General features: G+C 44.7%; 1 protein-coding gene across 3 annotated transcripts in view; it reads left to right on the top strand.

The window, feature by feature from the left end:
• The window catches only part of LOC131682711 (homeobox protein homothorax-like), a 904,179-nt gene that overhangs the window by 196,020 nt on the left and 686,312 nt on the right, over nucleotides 1-21,847 (top strand). For all 3 annotated transcript variants that reach the window (XM_058964749.1, XM_058966262.1, XM_058965417.1), the window contains exon 3: nucleotides 10,618-10,759. In XM_058964749.1, the coding sequence (XP_058820732.1) occupies nucleotides 10,618-10,759 (142 nt within the window). The remainder of the gene's footprint in view (nucleotides 1-10,617; nucleotides 10,760-21,847) is intronic.

The following is a 21,847-nucleotide window of genomic DNA, read 5'->3' as shown; positions in this document are numbered from 1 at the left end:
ATTGTTTGTGAAATACATGTATACGAACGATTATATCGAACATTGAAGGGAAATACAAAGGATCGTTAACCTGATGGACGGGCTTGTTACCAAAAACGGAACTTGAAATTAGATTCATTAAAACAGACGCGGCGAATTTTCAGTACGTATTGATCCGCGTTCATCGATACTAGTCAAATTAAAGTCTTATTGGAGCTGATTATTCACTTACCAATAGCTTTTTCAATATAATAAACTTTCCCCAAAAGTTGAACAAAATCTATTTTCACACATCGTCGAACCTCCTGTGTATTGAAAATGTCCAAAACTATTGATTGTCAACTGCCAATAATTTTCCCTTCAATATAAAACACTCCCGAAAAGTTGACAAAAAATTCGATTTTGACACATCGTCGGACCCCCCCCCCCCCTGTGCTTAGAAAATGTCCAAACTATTGATTTTCAACTGCCAACAACATGTCCTGCAATAGTTATTTATTTCTAAACAATTGAAATTTAACCGCATCAACTTCAACTCGGGAATAAACGGGAAAGTAACGCAAAATGTATCGCGATAACCACCGATGAATTATCGACGATGACGATGAATCCGACGATACATTATCGTTAACGGAGTTTTCGATGACGTTGACGGGTGGTTAACGTTATCGACGATGACGATTAATTATCGATTAACAACCCTGAACCTTAAGGTTCGCCCAGGTTAAGTCTTCGGTACGGAGCAATACCTCGACCTAGGAACTTCTAGCATGTTGTTAGTCGCCTCTTACGACATGGGATCAGTTCCCAGAGGTTCTATTCTTGGCTGAAATAGTGCAAAAAGATTTCAGCCCGCCGGACACCACACGGCTTCCGGACACCACACGGCTTATATACAAAACGTGAGAGTCTTATTTGGTAATCAAGTAGGAAAGTGTGATATCTAGGAGTAATTACTTTACTTACCGTTCAGGCTAGAGCTTTGTTGTCTCTTGCTGTATGCAGAAGCCGTCTCCACTCCACTCGGTTCATTGCTGCTTGTCGCCAGCCTCGCAGTCTTCGAAGGGTCCGCAGGTCTTCCTCTATCTGGTCGATCCAGCGTGCTCGATGTGCCTAATTATAGATGGAGTAATTATAGATAGCAAATTGACATTCTTAGATCATTATAACACAATAATTAACAAAGCAAACAGCACAATAGGTATTATTAAACGCTTCAGCAATGTCCATGATCCCTATACAATAAAAACTTCATATGTAGCCTTATGTGCGTTCAACACTAGAATATTGTAGTATAGTTTAGTCGCCATTTTCCTCAACACATGCAAACTGGATTGAATCAGTACAAAAGCAGTTTCTGTTGTTTGCACTTCATAAACTACGTTGGACAGGACTACTGATACGTCTGGTGCCTAGGCCCTACGTTGTGTTCACCTTGTAGTCCAAAATTGGCAGGAATCTAAGAATTCATCCGCAGGTAATTACTTCCAAAGTGTCAGATGGAATGGCGGCGGACGACGACGGAAAGGTAGGTGGCAGAGTTCGGAAAGTAAAATTAAAACTAAAACTTGTTTGTACAACTACAAGACCGACCGCTCATGGCGGTGGTCTGATATGGAAAAAAGGGCGATTTATACATTGTATTTATCACGTAAAAATAATGCACGAAAACATAATACATATCAACTAAAATAATATTCTGGCAACATTGCTACTTGCGCAACGCACTGCATTGTGCGCACTGCTGTGACGTTCGTCAGATGATGACAGCAACGCGTCGCTTGTACGCTGATTGATGACGGCAGCAGTGGTAACGACGGTCGTAAATGATGCTGTGCTGCAACATCCTCCCCCACAAAACCGAAGGTTTTATATTTACCTATTAGGGTGAAGTGCCTATTTTCACCATACTAAGGAGGGCGCCTCACTGATTCATTAATTACTCGGCCTACAAACAATGGAATGCGTACAAATTGGCATCAACAGCTCTGCTTTGTTGTTAAGTACCAAAATAATAACATACATGCGCTGAAAATAGTGAAATTCTCGTGTTTGAGCGCAACGAAAACACGAATCGAGTGCCCCTATTGTTGCGCTACCATTTGACTCAATGCGTTAAACAAAGATGGCAGACACTGCTCTAGCCAACGGCTTCAAAAGGGTTAGCTTGATAATAGAAACATAGCGATAATGGGCTCATCACCCTAACAATTGTTCGATTGGGATGCCATGTAATGAAACGGATGCACAAAGGTTGATCACTGTGCCAGATTCTATGGACGTGCTTCTATCATCACTTCGACTATTGTTTATACGCTGGAGTTTGTTGGTGATTATCTATTCTACTTGTTATTGAGATCGTTGGTACACCAATAGAAATGTTTAATGTGGCGCTGGCAAATAGGTATATGAAGGTTGGTTTGTGCATTATTTTCCAAGTATGATTCTATCCTTGAGAACGGCGGTTCCCAATGGATATCACTTTTGTTTGTGCTGATGTAGGATCGATAACAATATGGTAGTAGCGCGGTAGCTACTTGTTGAAACTGCTATCTAGTTTAAAGCATTCTATACACAACTCGAGTGAAACTAGCCCGTTACTGTTGGTACAAATTTGTCCGGCTGGCAGTATGTACTTTGTTTGATTCAGGTCCATGGATTTAACGATCAGTTCATGTAGTCCGAGGCGTTGATAATTCTACAGTTGGGAATGGTGGAACCTATAGTCCCTCGACAAAGAAGACCTTTGTCAAACCGCGCGTGATTGCGGCATGTGATCCCAATGAGAATGCAACCACTTGGATGAAGAAACTGATCACACGAAAACGCTGAACGAAAGCACACAAACCGTTTTGAACTGGCATGTACTATGTGTGAGAAGTACCAGCATGCTGAATGCACATACGATGAAATTCTCGGAGTTCCTTCCAAATCCTGGTCACGGCACCATATGATACGTCTGGTGCCTAGGCCCTACGTTGTGTTCACCTTGTAGTCCAAAATTGGCAGGAATCTACGAATTCATCCGCAGGTAATTACTTCCAAAGTGTCAGATGGAATGGCGGCGGACGACGACGGAAAGGTAGGTAGCAGAGTTCGGAAAGTAAAATTAAAACTAAAACTTGTTTGTACAACTACAAGACCGACCGCTCACGGCGGTGGTCGGATATGGAAAAAAGGGCGATTTATACATTGTATTTATCACGTAAAAATAATGCACGAAAACATAATACATATCAACTAAAACAATATTCTGGCAACATTGCTACTTGTGTGCACTGCTGTGACGTTCGTCAGATGATGACAGCAACGCGTCGCTTGTATGCTGATTGTTGACGGCAGCAGTGGTAACGACGGTCGTAAATGATGCTGTGCTGCCATCTCATGAAGTACTGTGCATGCTAATCGACATTCAAACAATAAAAGATATCTTGAATTTTCTATGGTTCATTGTATCACATCGTATTGATTCAATCGAACTATTATCAAAACTAGATTTTTATGTTCCTTCTCGACAACTATGTAACCACAATATCTTTTGTACAGTTCGCCATCTTACTAATTATGTCAATTATTTACAACAAGCATTGCGAAACTATTTTTTTTTATTCATTTCGTTTATTTAATAGGCACAAATGCGTTAGCGTGGCGGTGCCAAATTCTTTTGTTTTTACATTTTGGATTTTTTTAAACTAGGAGGTTACAATGTTGATTTTTTTTATAAAGGATAAAAATTTTACAGCTATCTTAAGACTAGAAATAAGATTTTATATACAAGTGAGGGGGCAAAAGATTTTTTTTATGAAAAAATTTAAGACAAGGAATTCAATAGCAATAGTTTTTTAGGAAATATTTACAGTTATCTTAAAACTAACAATATAGTTTGGTACATAAAAGGGGGAACAAATATTCATGAAAACTTTCACCGGTGTTTTAAAACTAGGGATACAATTCTATTTACAAGATGGGGGACAATAGTTTTAACAAAGAGGTAAAATTACAACTACCTTAAAACTAGGAATACAGTATACAAAATTGATTTTTTTTATCGGAGACTTATGCTTGGTCAAGATATTCAGAGGGGGGCTTATTTCCAAAATCGGTGTAGTAGCAGTTGTATCAAGGACAGGGGAGAGAATTCGTAGATGGTGACCGGAAGAGAAGAGCAAAACTTGCAACTTTCGAGCAAACGGGAGATCAGTGAAATAAATTAGCGCCTCAGTCTAGTAGGTCGGATTGCGGGGAATCCTTCCGCATCCAAGGTGTAGTGGTTGGACATAAGTCAGGACATTACGCGAATAAAATCCCGACCCACATCCATCCCCTGAATCAAGGCTTCGTTGATACCTTTGGGATAACGGAATGTAGCCATCGGCCAAGTTCACCATTGCTCCACGAGGTTTGCCAACTGTTGAGTGTCCTCTGACGACAAATACTAAAAAATTCGTTGAAGCAGATTGGTCTTTCGTATATGTCACCATTTAATGCGCCCACCTTTGCTAATGAGCCTTTTCATTGCCCGGGATAGAGCAATGAGAGGGGACCCAAACAAAGGTAATCTGATAAGATTTTTCAGATAACGTACACAAGGACTCCCGTATTTTCCCCAGGAAATATGGGAATTGCTTTTTGGGCTTCATCGAACGAAGAGCCTCGATAGAGCTGAGGCTGTCTGAAATGATGAAGTAGTGATCTGTGGGCAGAGTGTCGATTATACCAAGGGTGTACTGAATTGCAGATAACTCTGCGACGTAAACTGAAGCGGATCAGATACCGAAGCCAGTGGACCCATCGAGTTTGGATCCGTCAGTGCAGAACATTTTGTCACAGTCGACTTCTCGGAATTTATTATAAAATATATTGGGGATCACTTGCGGGCGTATATGGTCCGGGATTCCACGAATCTCTTCCTTCATGGATGTGTCGAAGAATACAGTAGAATCAGAAGTATCTAGGAAACGAACACGGTTGGGAGCATATGAAGAAGGATTAATGCTCTGTGCCATGTAGTCGAAGTACAAGGTCATAAATCGGGTTTGAGAATTAAGCTCGACTAGCCTCTCGAAGTTTTCAATCACCAACGGGTTCAGAATGTCGCATCGGATGAGCAATCGATATGAGAGTTCCCAAAATCGATTTTTTAGCGGAAGAACGCCCACCAGCACTTCGAAACTCATCGTATGGGTCGAGTGCATGCAACCCAAGGCAATGCGCAAGCAGCGATACTGGATTCTCTCCAGTTTGATGAAGTGAATGTTCGCAGCGGAGCGGAAACAGAAACAGGCGTACTCCATCACCGACAATATCGTTGTTTGGTATAACCATGTTCCAGTTATTGTACGGAGAAAATTGATCCTTTGTTGGCATTTCTGTTTCAGATACCTAATGTGACATCCCCAGGTACCTTTAGAGTCGAACCAGACCCCGAGATATTTAAATGTGAAGACCTGATTGATCGTTTCACCCATTAATAGAAGCTGGAGTTGCGCCGGCTCGCACTTCCTAGAAAAAACATCCAACTCAGTTTTCTCCGTGGAGAACTCGATACCCAGTTTAAGAGCCCAAGAAGACAAATTGTCCAATGGTCTTTGCCTGTCGGCAGCTTTGGTCCCTGTAACAGAGACCACCCCGTCGTCTGCAAGTTGTCTTAGCGTGCATGAATTGGCAAGACATTCGTCAATGTCATTCACGTAAAAATTGTAGAGCAGGGGACTTAGACATGAGCCCTGGGGAAGACCCATGTAGCTAAATCGCGATGTTGTTAAATCGCCATGCGAAAAGTGCATGTGCTTTTCAGACAACAGGTTTAGCAAAAAGTTATTTAAAATTGGTGAAAGACCATGCTGGTGCAGCTTCTCTGACAGAATATTGATAGAAACTGAATCAAAAGCCCCCTTAATATCCAAGAAGACTGATGCCATGTGCTCTTTGTTAGCATAGGCCATTTGGATTTCTGTAGAAAGCAACGCAAGGCAATCGTTCGTCCCTTTGCTTTGCGGAAGCCAAATTGTGTATCTGACAGTAAGCCATTTGCTTCAACCCAATTGTCGAGGCGAAACAAGATTATTTTCTCGAACAACTTCCGAATACAGGACAGCATTGCAATCGGCCGATACGAGTTGTGGTCGGAGGCTGGTTTCCTTGGTTTTTGGATGGCGATGACCTTCACCAGTCATGAGGGACAATGTTACCCTCAAGAAACATGTTAAATAAATTCAACAAGCGCCTTTTAGCAGTGTCAAGCAGATTATTCAGCAAGTTGAATTTGATTCTGTCTAACCCTGGGGCGTTATTGTTGCATGATAAGAGAGCAAGTGAGAACTCCACCATCGAAAACGGTGTTTCGTTCGCGGTATCGTGAGGAGACGCGGCGCGGCACGTTTTCTGTACCGGGACAGAGTCCGGACAGATCTTCTTGGCGAAAGCGAATATCCAACGGTTTGAATATTCCATGTTCTCTTTAGTACTGTTTCGGTTACGCATACCTCGAGCCGTACTCCAAAGAGTGCTCATCGCTGCGTTTTTTGGCTTTCATTAGACTCTTCATTCGCCTTTCTAACGACGCGTACTGTTGATAGCTAGCGGGTAACCAGTCTTCCCGGAAGGCCTTATATGCAGTGGACTTTTCCGCGTACAGCTCTGAGCACTCTTTATCCCACCACAGGGTGGGAGACCGTCCATGGGTGTTCGCGCTGGGTACTCGTTTAGTCTGAGCTTGATTCGCACTGTCGAGAATCAAGCCAGCCAAAAACCTGTACTCTTCCTCAGGAGGAAGTTCTTGGGTGGATTCGATTTTAACGGATATCGCGGTCGCGTAACTCTTCCAATCAATGTTCCGTGTGAGGTCATACGAGACATTGATTGTTTCCGATGGTCTTGAACCGTTAGCAATTGAAATCACGATAGGCAAATGATCGCTACCGTGGGAATCAGGGATCACCTTCCACCTGCAATCTAACTGTAGCGATGTCGAGCAAAGCGATAAATCCAACGCGCTTGCGCGTGCTGGGGGTGTAGGAATCCGCGTCATTCCTCCCGTGTTTAAGATGGTCATGTTGAAATTGTCGCAAAGATCTTGGATTAAGTCTCTCAGAACTAGCCGCGGTGCCGGTAAGGATTCCGTGATATTACAAAGCGTTCGGTGCCCTACCGAGGCTCTAGGAGGAATCCCAAGTAACAAATTAAGTTTTATAGCACACTACAAGTTCAATCTAAGTTTTAAGAGAAATTTCAAGAGTGTCATAAAACCTCCATTGTTACTAAAGATGTAGATGGAAGCAATGCAAAGGTTATAACTTGACAAGCGACAATTTCAATGCCTGGTGTCGAAGGGAGGTTAATTCGGTTGAAAGATTAGCACTTTTTAATCCCCAAAAGTACTCCTCTATAGGGGTTTTCTCGATCCAGACGAATTATATTAAAGTCGTGGAAGTTGAGATTTATATCGGAAGTTAACCAAGTTTCACATAATGCGAAAGCATCACATTTTAAACTATTTAGTAAAAATTTAAAGGAATCGATTTTCGGGAGGATACTTCTGCTGTTCCACTGTTGAACAATGATCGAATCGGTGACCTCGTTCGATGACTTAGCCATCGAAGGATACGATCGCTGCAAGGAGGGGCCATTTAGTAGTCAACTGCTTCAAAAATGTTTGCACTATGGGGAGAAAACGTATCAGAAGGCTTTTAAGAGGATCAGTAACATTGAAAACTGTGAAAATTTATTTATTTATTTATTTATTTATTTATTTCGTCAATCGATGTAGACTACAGATTTCCTTAATTACTATGTCCACTATGTCAGAAAATTTCATTAGTCCGCTACTGGACTGAGTATCTGTTTGAAAAAATGGGACACTTGGGGTTTTTGGTGTTCCTGGAAGTGGTGGATACTCCTTGTTAGAATTAAAATTTCCAAGTCCTGGAGCAACTTGCTTCGGCTTTAGTGCATCACTTTCGTTGGATTTATTGATTGTTGTTGGCGCACTCTGAGTGGACGACACCTTAGCACCCTTACGAGGCAATCTAGGGGAGGCTAGATTTCTCCTTTTCCTGGATTCTTCTGGGTTAACCAATGATGTTCCCTCTTGTGGGTCGTCAGATTCTTGCTCAACGCCAGTCAAAAGAGCAAAGGAATTTTCGGAAGGGACAGATGGCGAAGCATTCTTTAGCATTTCTGCATAAGAGTGCCTCGAGCGATCATTAAGGGAGCGCCTAATTTTATCCCCGCGCTGCTTGTGCGCCGGACATGACTTAAGAGCATGCGGAGGGCCCCCGCAGTAAATACACTTTTCAGTTTCTCCACCGCAAGCGTCATCCTCATTCTCTCGCTCGCATTTGCCGCATCGTTTTTTATTGCCACAATGAGTGGCTGTGTGGCCCAGTTGCTTGCAATTGCTGCAGTTCATTACCCGCGATACAAACAGGCGAACAGGTAGGCGAACCCTATCCAGGAGGACATAGTTGGGAAGAGCAGACCCGGAGAAAGTCACCCGAATCGAGTCTGACGGAGAATAAGTTGTCTTATCATCTTCAGTTTTTGCGGAATACAATTGCTTGCATTCCAAAATCTTCACCTGTTGAAGTGAAGGGATCTTAAAGCAGCCAACCCCGTACTTCAACAGGTCTTCGCACTTCAGACCCGGTTCGGCAACGACCCCATCGATCTCCACTGCCCTACAGGGCTCATACACCTTGAATTGCTTCGTAAAACGCTCACTGCGAGCAATCTGGTTTGCCTAGTCGAGGTCATCTACTATAACGCGTATCTTATTAGCTCGAACACGTGTTATCTGAGCTATGGACGGGTAGTTAGCAGTCAGCTCCCGTGAGATTTCTAGAATATTGGGCGATTTCGTGTTGGGCCGGAAATACACCACCCAGGGTCCATTTGAACTGGCTGGGTATGTTTTAATACGAGAAGGACTGGGGGAATCAGGGGAGGGAGTAATTTCGTGTTTATCCGGTAAATCCATGGGAATATCGTTCCCATCCAATATTACTTCGCCCTCGGCCATTTAGGCACGAGGATAACACGTGGTGTAAACGAGAGATGAAACTTATATTCAGGGGAAAGGGAAGAAGTAGAGACCGATCGGGGAAAGGGAAATGAAAGAAAGCTAAAAAATACTTAGCTTATATAGCGGCGATTCCGGCTATTCTGGTATTCACTTCACCAGCCTGGGCACCGGCGAACAAAGACTGCCTCAAACAATGGTTGACCTTCACTGACAATATTTATTCTTATGCACTTTATGCACGGCACCAGAAAACGAACTGCTTCGATCGAGAGCTCGGAGAGTTATGATTGCGAAACTATTGACTTTACTATGTCCAAAACAAGACTTAAGCAGCAAAATTTTAACTAGTGTTAAGTTAGTTTAATAATCACTGTAACAAACCGGTCTACATCTGCTTGGCGACTTGAAATAAATATATAAATAAATTTGAATCATGATTTCCTCATGAATCGACTGAAATTCTTCGTTTACAATATAGGTTTTATATGGATACACCGGCAACAAAGCTTAACAATTTTTTTCCTATGAACATGCACTACCAATCGTTTTATTATTATGCACTAGAGAGCCCAGAAAAATGATGAATTCTTGAAAACTCAATCGGCCCACCCCTGAGTCGATTTCTAGTCCCATGAGGAGCACTTGCTCCAAATTTGAAGCAAATCGGACACGGTTAGCTACCGGAATAACATGCCTGAATGTTGTATGGGATTTTTCGACAATGTACATGGAGAAAACCCACTAAATCGTATTTTCTTCTGAACATACTATTCAGCTAAATCTAACCATTATCTCACAAAAATGTATAGTTGGTGGGAATCGAGTACCGATACACAACCATGCATTGCTAGGCCCCTTGCAAAACTGACTCAGACATCACTTCGTTAAAAGTTTATTGACTTCTTTTAAGAAAGCCGGACTCACTAGCAGTCTTCGACAAAGTTGTAGGCAATTAAATTATCTTTCCTATTTTCACTTCAGTTTTCTCCATGTATATTGTCGAAAAATCCCATGCAAACTTCAAGCACGTTGGTCCGGTAGCTAGACGTGTCCGATTTGGTTCAAATTTGGAGCAAGTACTCCTGGTGGGACTAGGAATCGATTCAGGTATGGGCCAATATAGGTAATTTTTTCCTAGCACTCTATTATACACGCTCAACCAAAGTTTCTTGATCGTTAAACAATAACATGTAACATGAAATATTTTTTCAGTTATTAAAAGCAAACAAAGAGCTTACTCAGCATGCCATCTTATCAGTGAAGCTCAGACTCTTTCGTTCGATTCAACTGCTCCGACCGTGTTGGTATCAGCCAATTTTACTCTTGACAAGACCGAATTTACACCTGTGGGGGACAGAGCCATGTATTTGTAGTAATACCAGCTCTAATAAAATTCCAGAGTATTCGAGGAAGTTTTGATATCATGTCATAAAGAATTAAGCCATAACAAGCATGTAAACTTTTGTGGGATCTAGGCTCATGTCTACCCCTTATAAATACGATCATGATTGAGGTGCAATAATATTTCGAAAATAATGAAATCACGACAAAATTTCTTAGAACTGAATTTTAATTATTAGATTAATTTTTTTTTGTTTTCTGCTCATTATTTGCAGACACCCGTTATTCCCTCTACTGGCACTAATCTTTGAAAAATGTGAGCTTGCAACGTGTACACCTCGAGAACCAGGTGTAGCGGGTGGTGATGTGTGTTCCTCTGATTCTTTTAGTGAAGATGTGGCAGTCTTCAGCAAACAGGTAAGTCACATTTGAGACGAATAATCGTTTACATCTGTCGTTGATTAAGTATTGACAATAATATTTTCCGTGATTTTACACAATTTGAAAGCAAAGGCTAAACGAGCCCCAGGTAGTACAAACCCTTTTAAGAATTTAAATTTTCTGAATCTGAACCAAATGTATTACAGTTTTTCATAAGACTATTTGCGACCATTGAGTGTTTTATGGAGCATAAAATTTTTGAAAAACACCCTGAACTCCAGGAACGGGGTTGGGCAGTCACCCCCAACTTACTAACACAACTATACTTGCCACCAAACCTGAGTTCTCTCCGGAACTACCTAACAGCCTTACTTCGGGGATTTTTTTTTTTTTTACAATGGAGAAGACCTTTATGTCCTAGCCCAGTACACGTGCTAACGGTAGGGTCCATTCTACCACACGGGGTGCACTGGGGGCGTGTCGGACTCGAATGGTGACCAGCCATTAATACCGACTAAACTCCATTGGGCTCCGCCATCATTCCTCCCAGGAACTACCTCTCGGTATTACTTCTGGGGGGATGGCTGTACTAAATGTACTCATTCACTCTCACTCACGCGATCATACATCCTGTATGAGGCTTACTTGGGTGCTCTCTCAATCACACTTTGATTCACTCTCAAACACTCCCACATGAGGCTGACTTTTGTGCTCACCTTTTACGTTCCATGCGAGGCTGACTTGTGTGCTCACCTTACTCATTCCTTGCTAGGCTTACTTTTGTGCTCGCCCTACCCATACATGTGAGGCTGACTTGGGTGCTCACCCTATCACCTGATTCACTCTCAATCGTGCCACTCTATTGTACCTTTGTCACTCCCTCTGGCATCCCATGTGGGGCATTTTTCTTAGGCCCCACTTCTGACATACCATGCGAGGCTGACTTTTGTGCTCACCTTTTTCATTCCTTGCTAGGCTGACTTTTGTGCTAGCCTCTACCAACCTGTGAGGCTGACTTTTATGCTCACCCTTAACATGCAGTGTGAGACTGACTTGGATGCTCACCCTTTCACTCCTCTGCCACGCCATGAGGCATCGATAGCTTAGTTCCAACATACTACGCTACGACCCTCCCGTCTTGGCATGAGGCAGTCCACTTATACGCCTATACACTCACTCTTCTGTCTTGCTTCGGGGTGGCTGGGTTTACCCCTTACGCGGTTGCCATTCGCTGCGCCAACCTACCTCGGCATGAACAGACCATTCACTCTCTTATTTTGCGCTTGGCCTTTTTCGCTCCAACTAACCAATCACTAGTTAGCCGTGCCCGCCGTCTGTTGCTCGGTTCGCCAGATTACCTGTAGCCTACTGGCAATCTGGATGGTAGCAGCCGAGACTGCGTTCCACTTCTCCACCGTTTGACACATCCGCTGGATAAGGGTATCCGGGGTTGTGTCCCAGCCACAGACGTCAAGCATTGCTCTTCTTTCGACGTCGAACCGATGACATACGAACAGTATGTGTTCGGCAGTTTCATCTACACCTGGGCAGTCCGGGCAGACTGGGACCTCCGCGTGTCCGAACCTGTGGAGGTACTGACGGAAACAGCCATGGCCTGACAGGAATTGTGTCAGGTGGAAGTGAACTTCCCCATGGGGTCTTCCCACCCAGCTCGATATGCTAGGTATCAGCCGGTGGGTCCACCTACCTTTCGAGGAGTTGTCCCACTCACGCTGCCATCTGGCGACCGAGGTCACCCTGGTGCGCTCGCGGGCTCCCCTATTTCCACGTAGCTCAAAGCACTCCTCATCTTCCCGAATGACCAGCCCGACTGGCATCATGCTCGCTATCACGCAGGATGCATCGTGTGATACCGTGCGGTAGGCAGATATCACTCTGAGGCACATCACGCGGTAGGTGCTCTCCAGTTTCTGTAGGTAACTGGTTACCCTCAGTGCTCTTGACCATGACGGGCCGCCGTACCTGAGGATAGATACGGCAACGCCTGCCAGTAACCTACGTCTACTGGCGCACACCTTTGAGCTGTTGGACATCATTCTCGATAGTGCCGCAACAGCAGTCGACGCTCTCTTGCACGTATAGTCGACATGGCTGCCGAAGGTCAGCTTGTCGTCTATAATGACTCCGAGAGACTTCAGACTTCGCTGTGAAGTGATCGCGACTTCTCCCACATGGATAACTGCATGTTGTGCCGACTTGCGGTTGTTGACGATAACTACCTCCGTCTTATGATGAGCGAGCTCCAGGCCTCTCGCGCTCATCCATTCCTCCACCGTGCTAATCGCGTGTTCTGCGGTTAGTTCTACCTCAGGAATTGACTCCCCGTAGACCTCCAAGGTTACGTCGTCGGCAAAGCCGACGATCTTGACCCCAGGAGGGAACTTCAGTCTCAGAACCCCGTCATACATGAGGTTCCATAGCACCGGGCCTAGGATCGAGCCCTGCGGGACTCCGGCGGTAATCGGAACCCTTTTCTGACCGGCATCGGTCTCGTATATCAGTACGCGGTACAGACCCACCGGTAGGCTAAGCCGGTGTAACGAGAGCGCGATGGCATCCCAGCTTGCGCTGTTGAATGCGTTCTTCACGTCAAGTGTCACTAACGCACAGTATCGAATACCTCGCCTTTTTCGTTGGATCGCTATCTCGGCAGTATTTATCACTGAGTTGAGAGCGTCCACTGTGGACTTACCCTTCCGAAAGCCAAACTGGTTGCTTGACAGACCGTCCGTACCTTCCGCGTACGGGGTGAGCCTGTTGAGGATGATCCTCTCAAGCAGTTTGCCAGTCGTGTCTATCAGGCAGATTGGTCTGTACGCCGATGGGTCGCCTGGCGGCTTCCCGGGCTTCGGCAACAGCACCAGTTTCTGCCTTTTCCATCTATCGGGGAAACGGCACTCGTCAAGACATCTCTGCATAGCTAGCCTGAACATGTTCGGGTTCGCTATGATCGCTGCCTTGAGAGCGTTGTTCGGAACTCCATCCGGCCCTGGAGCTTTGTTCATTGCTAGGGATTTAGCCACTGCGAGTAGTTCTTCGTTCGTCACTGGAGCCACCATTTCGACCGTGCCCGCACTGTCTCGTAGTGCAGGTGGCCAGGGGCTTGTGGCTCGAGACGGGAAGAGTACTTCGATAATCGTTGCCAACCGGTCCGGAGACCGTTCTGGGGGTGAGGAGCCCCCTTTGGTCTTGGCCATCACAATCCGGTAGGCGTCACCCCACGGATTCGCGTTGGCACTCTCACACAGGTTGTCGAAACACGCTCTCTTGCTGCTTTCAATAGTCTTGTTAAGGGCTAATTTCGCAGCTCGAAACACTTCACGGCGGTTCTCTCTTGCATCCTCGGTGCGAGCTCTTTGCATCCTACGTCTAGCTCTGAGGCAGGCTGACCGTAGAGCTGCAATCTCGGCACTCCACCAGTATACCGGGCATCTACCGTTTCTTGGCAGTGTTTTTCTCGGCATAGTGGCGTCGCACGCGCGTGATAGAACAGCTACCAGCGCATCCCCGCTTAGACTGTCGGTGTTGGCCTCCAGTCCCAGGGCCGCGGTGAAAGCTTCGCTGTCGAAGTGATTGGACTTCCACCCGCGTACCTGACAGGGATCTCCCGCCCTCGGATGCTGCACACCATAGTTGATCTTAAAGCGGATTGCTAAATGATCACTATGGGTGTAGCCTTCGTCTACCCTCCATTCCATGCCTGGAGCCAGACTCGGGCTGGCAAAGGTCAAATCAATCCACGCCTCCACTCCGTTTCTACGGAATGTACTAGCGGAGCCATCATTAGCTAGCACTGTATCGAGTTTCGCAAACGCTTCCATTAGCGCTTGACCCCTGCTATTTGTACAGCGGCTGCCCCACTCCACTGCCCAAGCGTTGAAGTCTCCCGCTATTACTACCGGTTTCCGGCCCACGAGGTCCGACGAGAGCCTGTCGATCATCTGGTAGAACTGTTCTATTGGCCACCTTGGTGGGGCGTAGCAGCTGCAATAGAACACACCATTGATCTTGGCTATCGCCACACCCTCGGCGGAGGGGTGTATTACCTCTTGAACCGGGAACCTTCCCGTTGTACAGATTGCCACCATTCCAGACCCGTCCGACACCCAATTGCCGTTGCCGGCAGGGATGCTGTACGGGTCTGATAAGAGGGCGACATCTGTCCTCGACTCCGAGACCGACTGCCACAGCAGCTGTTGGGCTGCTGCACAATGGTTAAGATTTAGCTGTGTGACTCTCACGGCTTCTTCTTATTTAACTCGCCGAAGGGACACGAAGGTCCGCCCATAGCATGTTTATGGGCTTGCTTCTTAGAGGTGCAGATAAGGCACTTATATGCCTTAGTGCACCCCCGCTCTTTATGCCCCTCCTCGCCGCATCGACGACATAGCTTGCTCCTGTCTAAGCCTTTGCATTCGTAAGCTTTATGGCCGGATTCTAGGCACCGATAGCACCTGTCCACTGAAGGCGGCTGGGGTATACTAATAGGGCATACCGACCAGCCGATCTTCAGCTTCCCTTTCTCGGTTACCTTTTTGGCATCCGCATTCAGTAGCCTGAGGTAGGCTACTTGGGTGCCAGAGGGTCCGTCTCTCAATCGCACAGAGGCCCGCTCGATTGTGACGTCGCATTGCTCCTTGACGGCTGCGACGACGTCTTCTGCGGTCGTGAACTCGTCCAAGTGCTTGCACTGGAGAGTTGTTTCCGCACCTAGCGACCTGATTTGGGCGCCCTCACCAAGGACCTCTTGGGGCAAGGCCTTGTATATTGCACTTGATTGTGCGCCTCGCTTCAGCACCAGGAGCATCTCTCCCGCGTTGGTGCGTCTTACGCTACGCACATCCTGCCCAAGGGCCGAGAGGCTTTCGGCCGCCTTCATCGATTTAAGGACATCGGCGTATTTGTCCTTGTCGGTTTTTAACCACAAGGCTTCGCCTCTGTCCTTGGCCTTCCTCGCAGGCCGCGGTACCTCCGGTTTCGGTGCCGGCTTTTTCTTGGTAACCAGCGTCCAGGGGTTTGAGCCCCCCTGCCCCGGTCGTGCCGGGTTGCTGGTACCATCGCTCTCCACAGCGAGGTCACTCTCGCCCTCGCTTACCTCACTTAGGCGGCGTTTGACCTTGACGGTTGCACGCCGAGTGGTGTCGGTTTTGGCACCCTCTCCTGGCGACTTCCTAGGGCGCTTCGCATTCGATGCCGTCTTGCGATTGCCCTTTCCTTTTCCCTTCGAGGGGAACTCGGTCGCCGCTCCGATCGACGTGGCTGCTCCGTAGAAGGTAAAGGCCACTGTCTGTGAACCTCTATTGACCTTCTCTCTTTCCTCCCTATTGGAGGCCACTGTCTGGGTTTCTCTGTCGGGCCTCTCCCGACATTCCACCCTCTCAACATATGCCTGCTGTTCCTGTCTTGCGACACGAACAGCTTTCCGGAGCTCCAGAAGGCTCAACTTCAACTCCTTGGCTATGTTCTGCTTTGCGCTAGCGAAGTCGATTATAGCATCGAGTTGCTTCGCTACTTTGCGCATCGCAGCTATTGGCCCCTCCGATGCATTGGTAGGGGTATTGCCTACCGCTGCTGGGGGGTCACTGGTGCTTTCGAGTGCAGCACTCATCGTTCCACTACTCTCCCCACGGGGGGGAGACCTCGCCAAACCACCTCTTGCGAAGGGGTTTGGCACCTCCGTCTGTTTATTTTTATTTTTATTTGCCTCCATGTATAGTCCCACGAGTAGCGCGAGAAATATATGTCCGCCACGCCAGAGCTCCGCATTAGCGTGGTAAGGGACGCTTACTGTGGGGGTTGCCCAGGTACCCCACAGGCTCCGTTAACGATCGAGCATCTTTTTCACCCCCTCGATCACTCATCCCTCGGCACGGGTCGCTTCACGCCTTGGAATTGGGGTTATGCCCTACCTTGCTTTACGTGGTGATCTCGGCCCGGATCATCACAACCATCCTCCTTTACCAGGGCTTTGGACCTGTAGCTCTGGATCTCAATAGTTCCATGTACGTATGTTATTACAGACATGCTACTATTGGGATCCGTCATTCGCTAGCGGAGTTAACTTCGGGGATGGGTTATTTTATGTGCATGGCACCTACGCTAGTCTAACTAATTAGTAGGTAGCTCCATCAATAGGGTTAGAGTACCACTACTCGACACACCACCAATTTTCGTAAAGTAAGTCATTTATGCATGGCAGTACGAAAGCTAACTGTGCTCTTCGCCTACGAGGACAATCTGTGCGGAAAACTACAGATTGTCCAATTAACTGGGTCCGTCGCTTTGTGCCATTCAGCGCCACAGCTTTCTGAGCCTCTTGGGTCCCTGCCCGGTGCCATTCAACTTCGCAACTCCTTTAAGCTCTATGACTACCTTCTCGTGCCATTTAGCACCACTTTTTCGTTGACCCATTCTATGCTCCCAATGTGTTCGCGAACTACTCGGTCTAGTCTCCGACGATGGATTTATTCTACTCGAACGGAGAATTCCCCGACGAGAGAGGTTCTCTCGAAACCGAACTAACCAGCCAAATACCGAGGTAGGTCCGCTGATTCCGGTGGAGATGCTTCCTTAAGCAGACGTGGCCCGAAAGGAGCTGTGTCAGGCAAAAGTTCACCTCTCCGTATTTTCTATTGATCCACGTCGACAGGTTTGAGATGAGCTGCTAGGTCCGCCTTCCCTTCTTCGTATTGTCCCATTCTTACTGCCAACTCGCCATCGAATTGATTTTCACCATATTCCGCATGATTTTGGTGTTTCTCTGGTTGTAGCACTCGATATCCTTCGTCAGGTTGATGCAGATGGGGATAATCGATAACGCATACTGCCTCCGACGACATTGTTATAATTAGAACGGCCAGACACCGAAACGTCCTGTTCAGTATTTCTCGGTTCCGCTTGGTTTTCAGTATTGCACCCCAGTTAGGAATCCCAGATCGCTGTACCGATCACGAAACACTAGATAGCAGATGTCTCGTGTTGCTTCTCGCACGGCCGACGTTTGGCGCGATCCTCGCTATGGTGTTCGTTGCCTTCCCCGTCGTTTCGCAGGTGTAGTCGACGTGTTTATTGAAGCTTAACCGGTCGGCGATTATCACTCCCAATTGCTTCAGTGCGCATTTCGATCGCCCTTCGTGTCCGCTGAAACGAATTGCAGTTACTAACCACCAACACCTCCGTCTTTTGGTGAGCTATCTGAAGCTTGATCCCGTTCATCCAGCTCTCGATCGCGTCTATTGTCTCCATCATCAACATCTCCACTTCCTCAAGTGTCTCACCTATCACCGTTAGTGACACGTCGTCCGCAAAACCCACGATTTTCACTTTCCTGCCAACACCACATCGTAAATCCCGTTCCTGAGGACATGAATGGAACCCTGAGAAACGCCCGCTGTGATTCACATTTACTTCTGCTCTTCGTTCGTCTCGTACAGCACTACTCGGTATTTTCTGCTGAGATCTCAGTAAAAGCTACAATTGTTTGCTGAGCCTCGTCAAATATTTCTCTGAAAATCGCCAAACAAACGACACTTTTCCAAGATATCAGTTTAAAAATTTTCCTCTTCGCTTCTATTTAGATGTCTTCTTAGCACTCTTCAGCACTGTCCGAATTGTCGATACTCTTTTGTGGAATCCGAACTGCATCTTGAACAGTCTACGCTCACCCTCCGTGCATTTCGTCAGCGTGGTAGGGAAAAGTCTTTCCAAGATTTTCTAAGTGTATCCAGCGGAAATATAGGCCGAGGCCGTATTGCTCGTTGGCTTTCCTTGTTTTGGCAGCAACGGTCAAAAAACGGCAACGTTTACTTTGACCGGTCATATCTCGGCTGTTACTTAATCGATTTTAAGTCCGTCTTCGCCAATGGAAAGGTATGTCTTTTAGTAATACGTTGTATTAGAAAAATAGAATAATAGAGTTGGCTACCGTAAGTTATAGCAAAAAGAGTAAAAGAAAGTCAGCGATAAAAAATAAGAACGTTTTACATTTCTTATAAAGGAAATGTATAGAATTCGCTCAAACTTTCAAGATTTTTTCCGAGGCCCGGAATGCCGAGTCTTATATACCAATCGACTCGGGCTCGACGATTTGGGACGATGTCTGTGTGTATGTGTGTGGGTATGTAACGGACAAACTCTCATTCGTGTTTCTCAGCAATGGTTGAACCGATCTTATCAAAACCAATTGCAAATGAAAGGCCGTACACCCAGACAGAACGCTATAAATTTGTTTTTGAAATTTTATTAAGGGGTTACATCACTGTAGAGCTTGAAAACATAAGAATAATTCGGAAAATTTACTTGATGCAATGTAAGGATGAATCGAGATCCCGTAAAATGCCAGTTATAATATTAGTTTTGATGTACAAAAACTAAAAGTGTCAAGTGTTTTCAACACAAGATTGCGGCTGGACAACATTTTTCCATAGACTAGTTCTTTTGGAAAAGATCCACTGCCGAAAATCTAGCTTCCGTAATTTTTGACCTAGAACCAAAAACAAAAGTTTTTTCGATTCCTTAAAACGATAGAAAGCACTGTGAAAATCTCAGAGCGATAAAAAAATCCTTGTTTGAGTTATGTTTTCCGCCACCGCAAAATTGTGGTTTAGAGAATAACAAAATTAAAGTTTTTAGTACACTCATGATATACAGAACAATGCAAAATTGATAATTTGAATATTCATAAGTTATTGCCACCTTCTATTACTTTTAAGACCCTAGTGCATAATTAAGGCAAATGAATAAACATTAGATTCTTATAAATATTCCACTTCCAAGGGTGTGAATATTACAAAGTACTTGTGTAAATATTATCAAAGACTTTAGGCATTAGGATTAGTGACAATGGTTCAAATCAAAATCCTTTTTTCAACCACTAACCATTGTGAGTCGAAATATGTTGCTCACTGTTAGGTCACTTCCAGAAAAAGTCAATATCGAAATAATCGCGTTGAGGCAGCGTGTGGCCAGCACATATATAGTCCCTAAAAGGAAATTCAGTTTTTCCATACGTAATGCATTGAATGAAAAACTTAAATAATTTGTTCACAAAGCATTAGTATTAAGTGGATTGTAGGCCTATTTTAAAAGGCATTTTTTTCGTTTTACTTTTATTATGATTTGACTTTCGACATTTATTGCAAAGATGTTGTCCCATGCTAATTTGATCTATATAATATCCGAAGATATTGATTTGAGCGTTTCTCTGAGGCTTACCACTGTCCCATATAGTATGTGTTATCAAAAACATCGCGAAACATCATGTTGTAAATGTTCTCAATCGTTATAATATCCTAAGAGAGTGGTAACTGTTATAAGAAATGTCTCATCACACTATTAGGTGGATTAAACTCGTTTTTCTATAAGCATTTGATTTAATTTGAAACAGTCAGATTTGGCTAAACTGTTTGACTAGTAAATATAATGTTAGAGAAGCTCTCTCAGTTCTTAGAGTAGCTAGCAGCTAAGCGTTTTTTACAATGGAGAATTCATTTAGGGGAGAGAGGGTAACAGTGGATCAGCAGGAACTATGAAACATTCGCAATAAAATCACAATGCATGATCGGAATCGTCTAATTCCCTCATATTTCACAATTTATAATTCTTTACACGTGTTGCTATATTTTGGAAGAGATCTGATAACTCTATCTCTTTTAATGGATATTTGTTTGTTTTGTGATAGCCAGAGTAAATTTGCAATGATAAACATTATTCCATCTTTATGAATTACCATCCATTGAATAAATGTTTAGTCTATTGCTATTTATTGCAAATTTTATGCTCAACATTTGCCGCGAACTAAGTTTTTTGGTAACTACTGATGGTTCTGTGTGATTTCACAATTTTCATGAATATACCCATTGGGTAACTGTGAAACGATGGCGTATGGGGAACAGTGATTTTTGTTTGTTTTTGTGGTCTGTCTCAAAATGTCAATGGGTTCCGATTTTCCACACTAAATACTACTCATATAGTGCAAAATTAGTAAATTTGGCCAAATTTTGTAGAAATTGTCTCTTATTTCAGGATTGCAGCTCATATGCATATATGGTGGTTCGATGTTACGCGATGATATAGTGGATTCTTTCGTAAACAAACGATTTTCGCCTCAATATAACTTTAATTCAAAGCGTTAGGATCATTCTTCGTCAAAACAAAAGAATAAAATTTATAAGTAGAATATTTCACTATAGACGACATCGTGTTTCATAGTTCCTACCCATGGGGCACACTGATACATTTTACCACCAACTGTTTATTATCCAAAAAATGTTATTTCCCGTGAATTTTACCAGCTGGAAAAAATATATGTATTAGTTAACAACATAGTGGCACTATGTATCACTTTTGATTACACAAATAACATGTATTATCATCAAAATTAAATTGTAGAAAAAATGTGTTTCATTGTTACCCTCTCTCCCCTACGCACTGACCCAGTACACGTGCTTAGTAGTTGCCAAGCTACCACAGGGAAGTGCAGTGAAGTGTCGGGCTCGACCAGGACTAAACTACCTAACGGGTGATACCTTCTAAACCCCATTGGGCTCCGCCTTCTTTCCCCCAGGAACTACCTCCCGGCATTACTCCTGGGGGGATGGCAGACTTAATGTACTCACTCACTCTCGTTCCCGCACGCACACGTCCAGTATAAGGCTTACTTGGGTGCTCGCTCTGTCACCTCCTCGCTTCGCCACAATCTACTTTTTATAGTCCTCGGCGGTTGAGCTAGCCTCCACACCGTGCCGTCAGGTAGGTGTAGAGTCTGCAGCGAATTTTCACTACAAGGAAATATTTTCACAAGATAATTTTTGCAAATGAAACTTTGAGAATTTTATTTAAAATTTTCAGGCATATTTTTGTTTAACATATTGAATTTTTCAAAATTCTCCAAAATATTTGGGGGGGGGGGGTGGGTTTCATCACCCCCCCCCCTCCTTCCGCTACTACGCCACTGATTAAGATTATGTGGAAAATTAATTACTTCATGGACTGTATCATGAACAGTTTCACGAGCTCGACTGGTGAATCATGTCTAGTATATTAGGAATCATGAATCGGTTAAAAAATCAATGAATAATACACTACGTTCCAGTGAAATTGATT

This window comes from Topomyia yanbarensis, chromosome 1 (assembly GCF_030247195.1).
Source record: "Topomyia yanbarensis strain Yona2022 chromosome 1, ASM3024719v1, whole genome shotgun sequence".
NCBI lineage: Eukaryota > Metazoa > Arthropoda > Insecta > Diptera > Culicidae > Topomyia > Topomyia yanbarensis.
The sequence above is the reverse complement of the archived record's forward strand: the minus strand, read 5'-3'. Positions and strand labels throughout refer to the sequence as shown.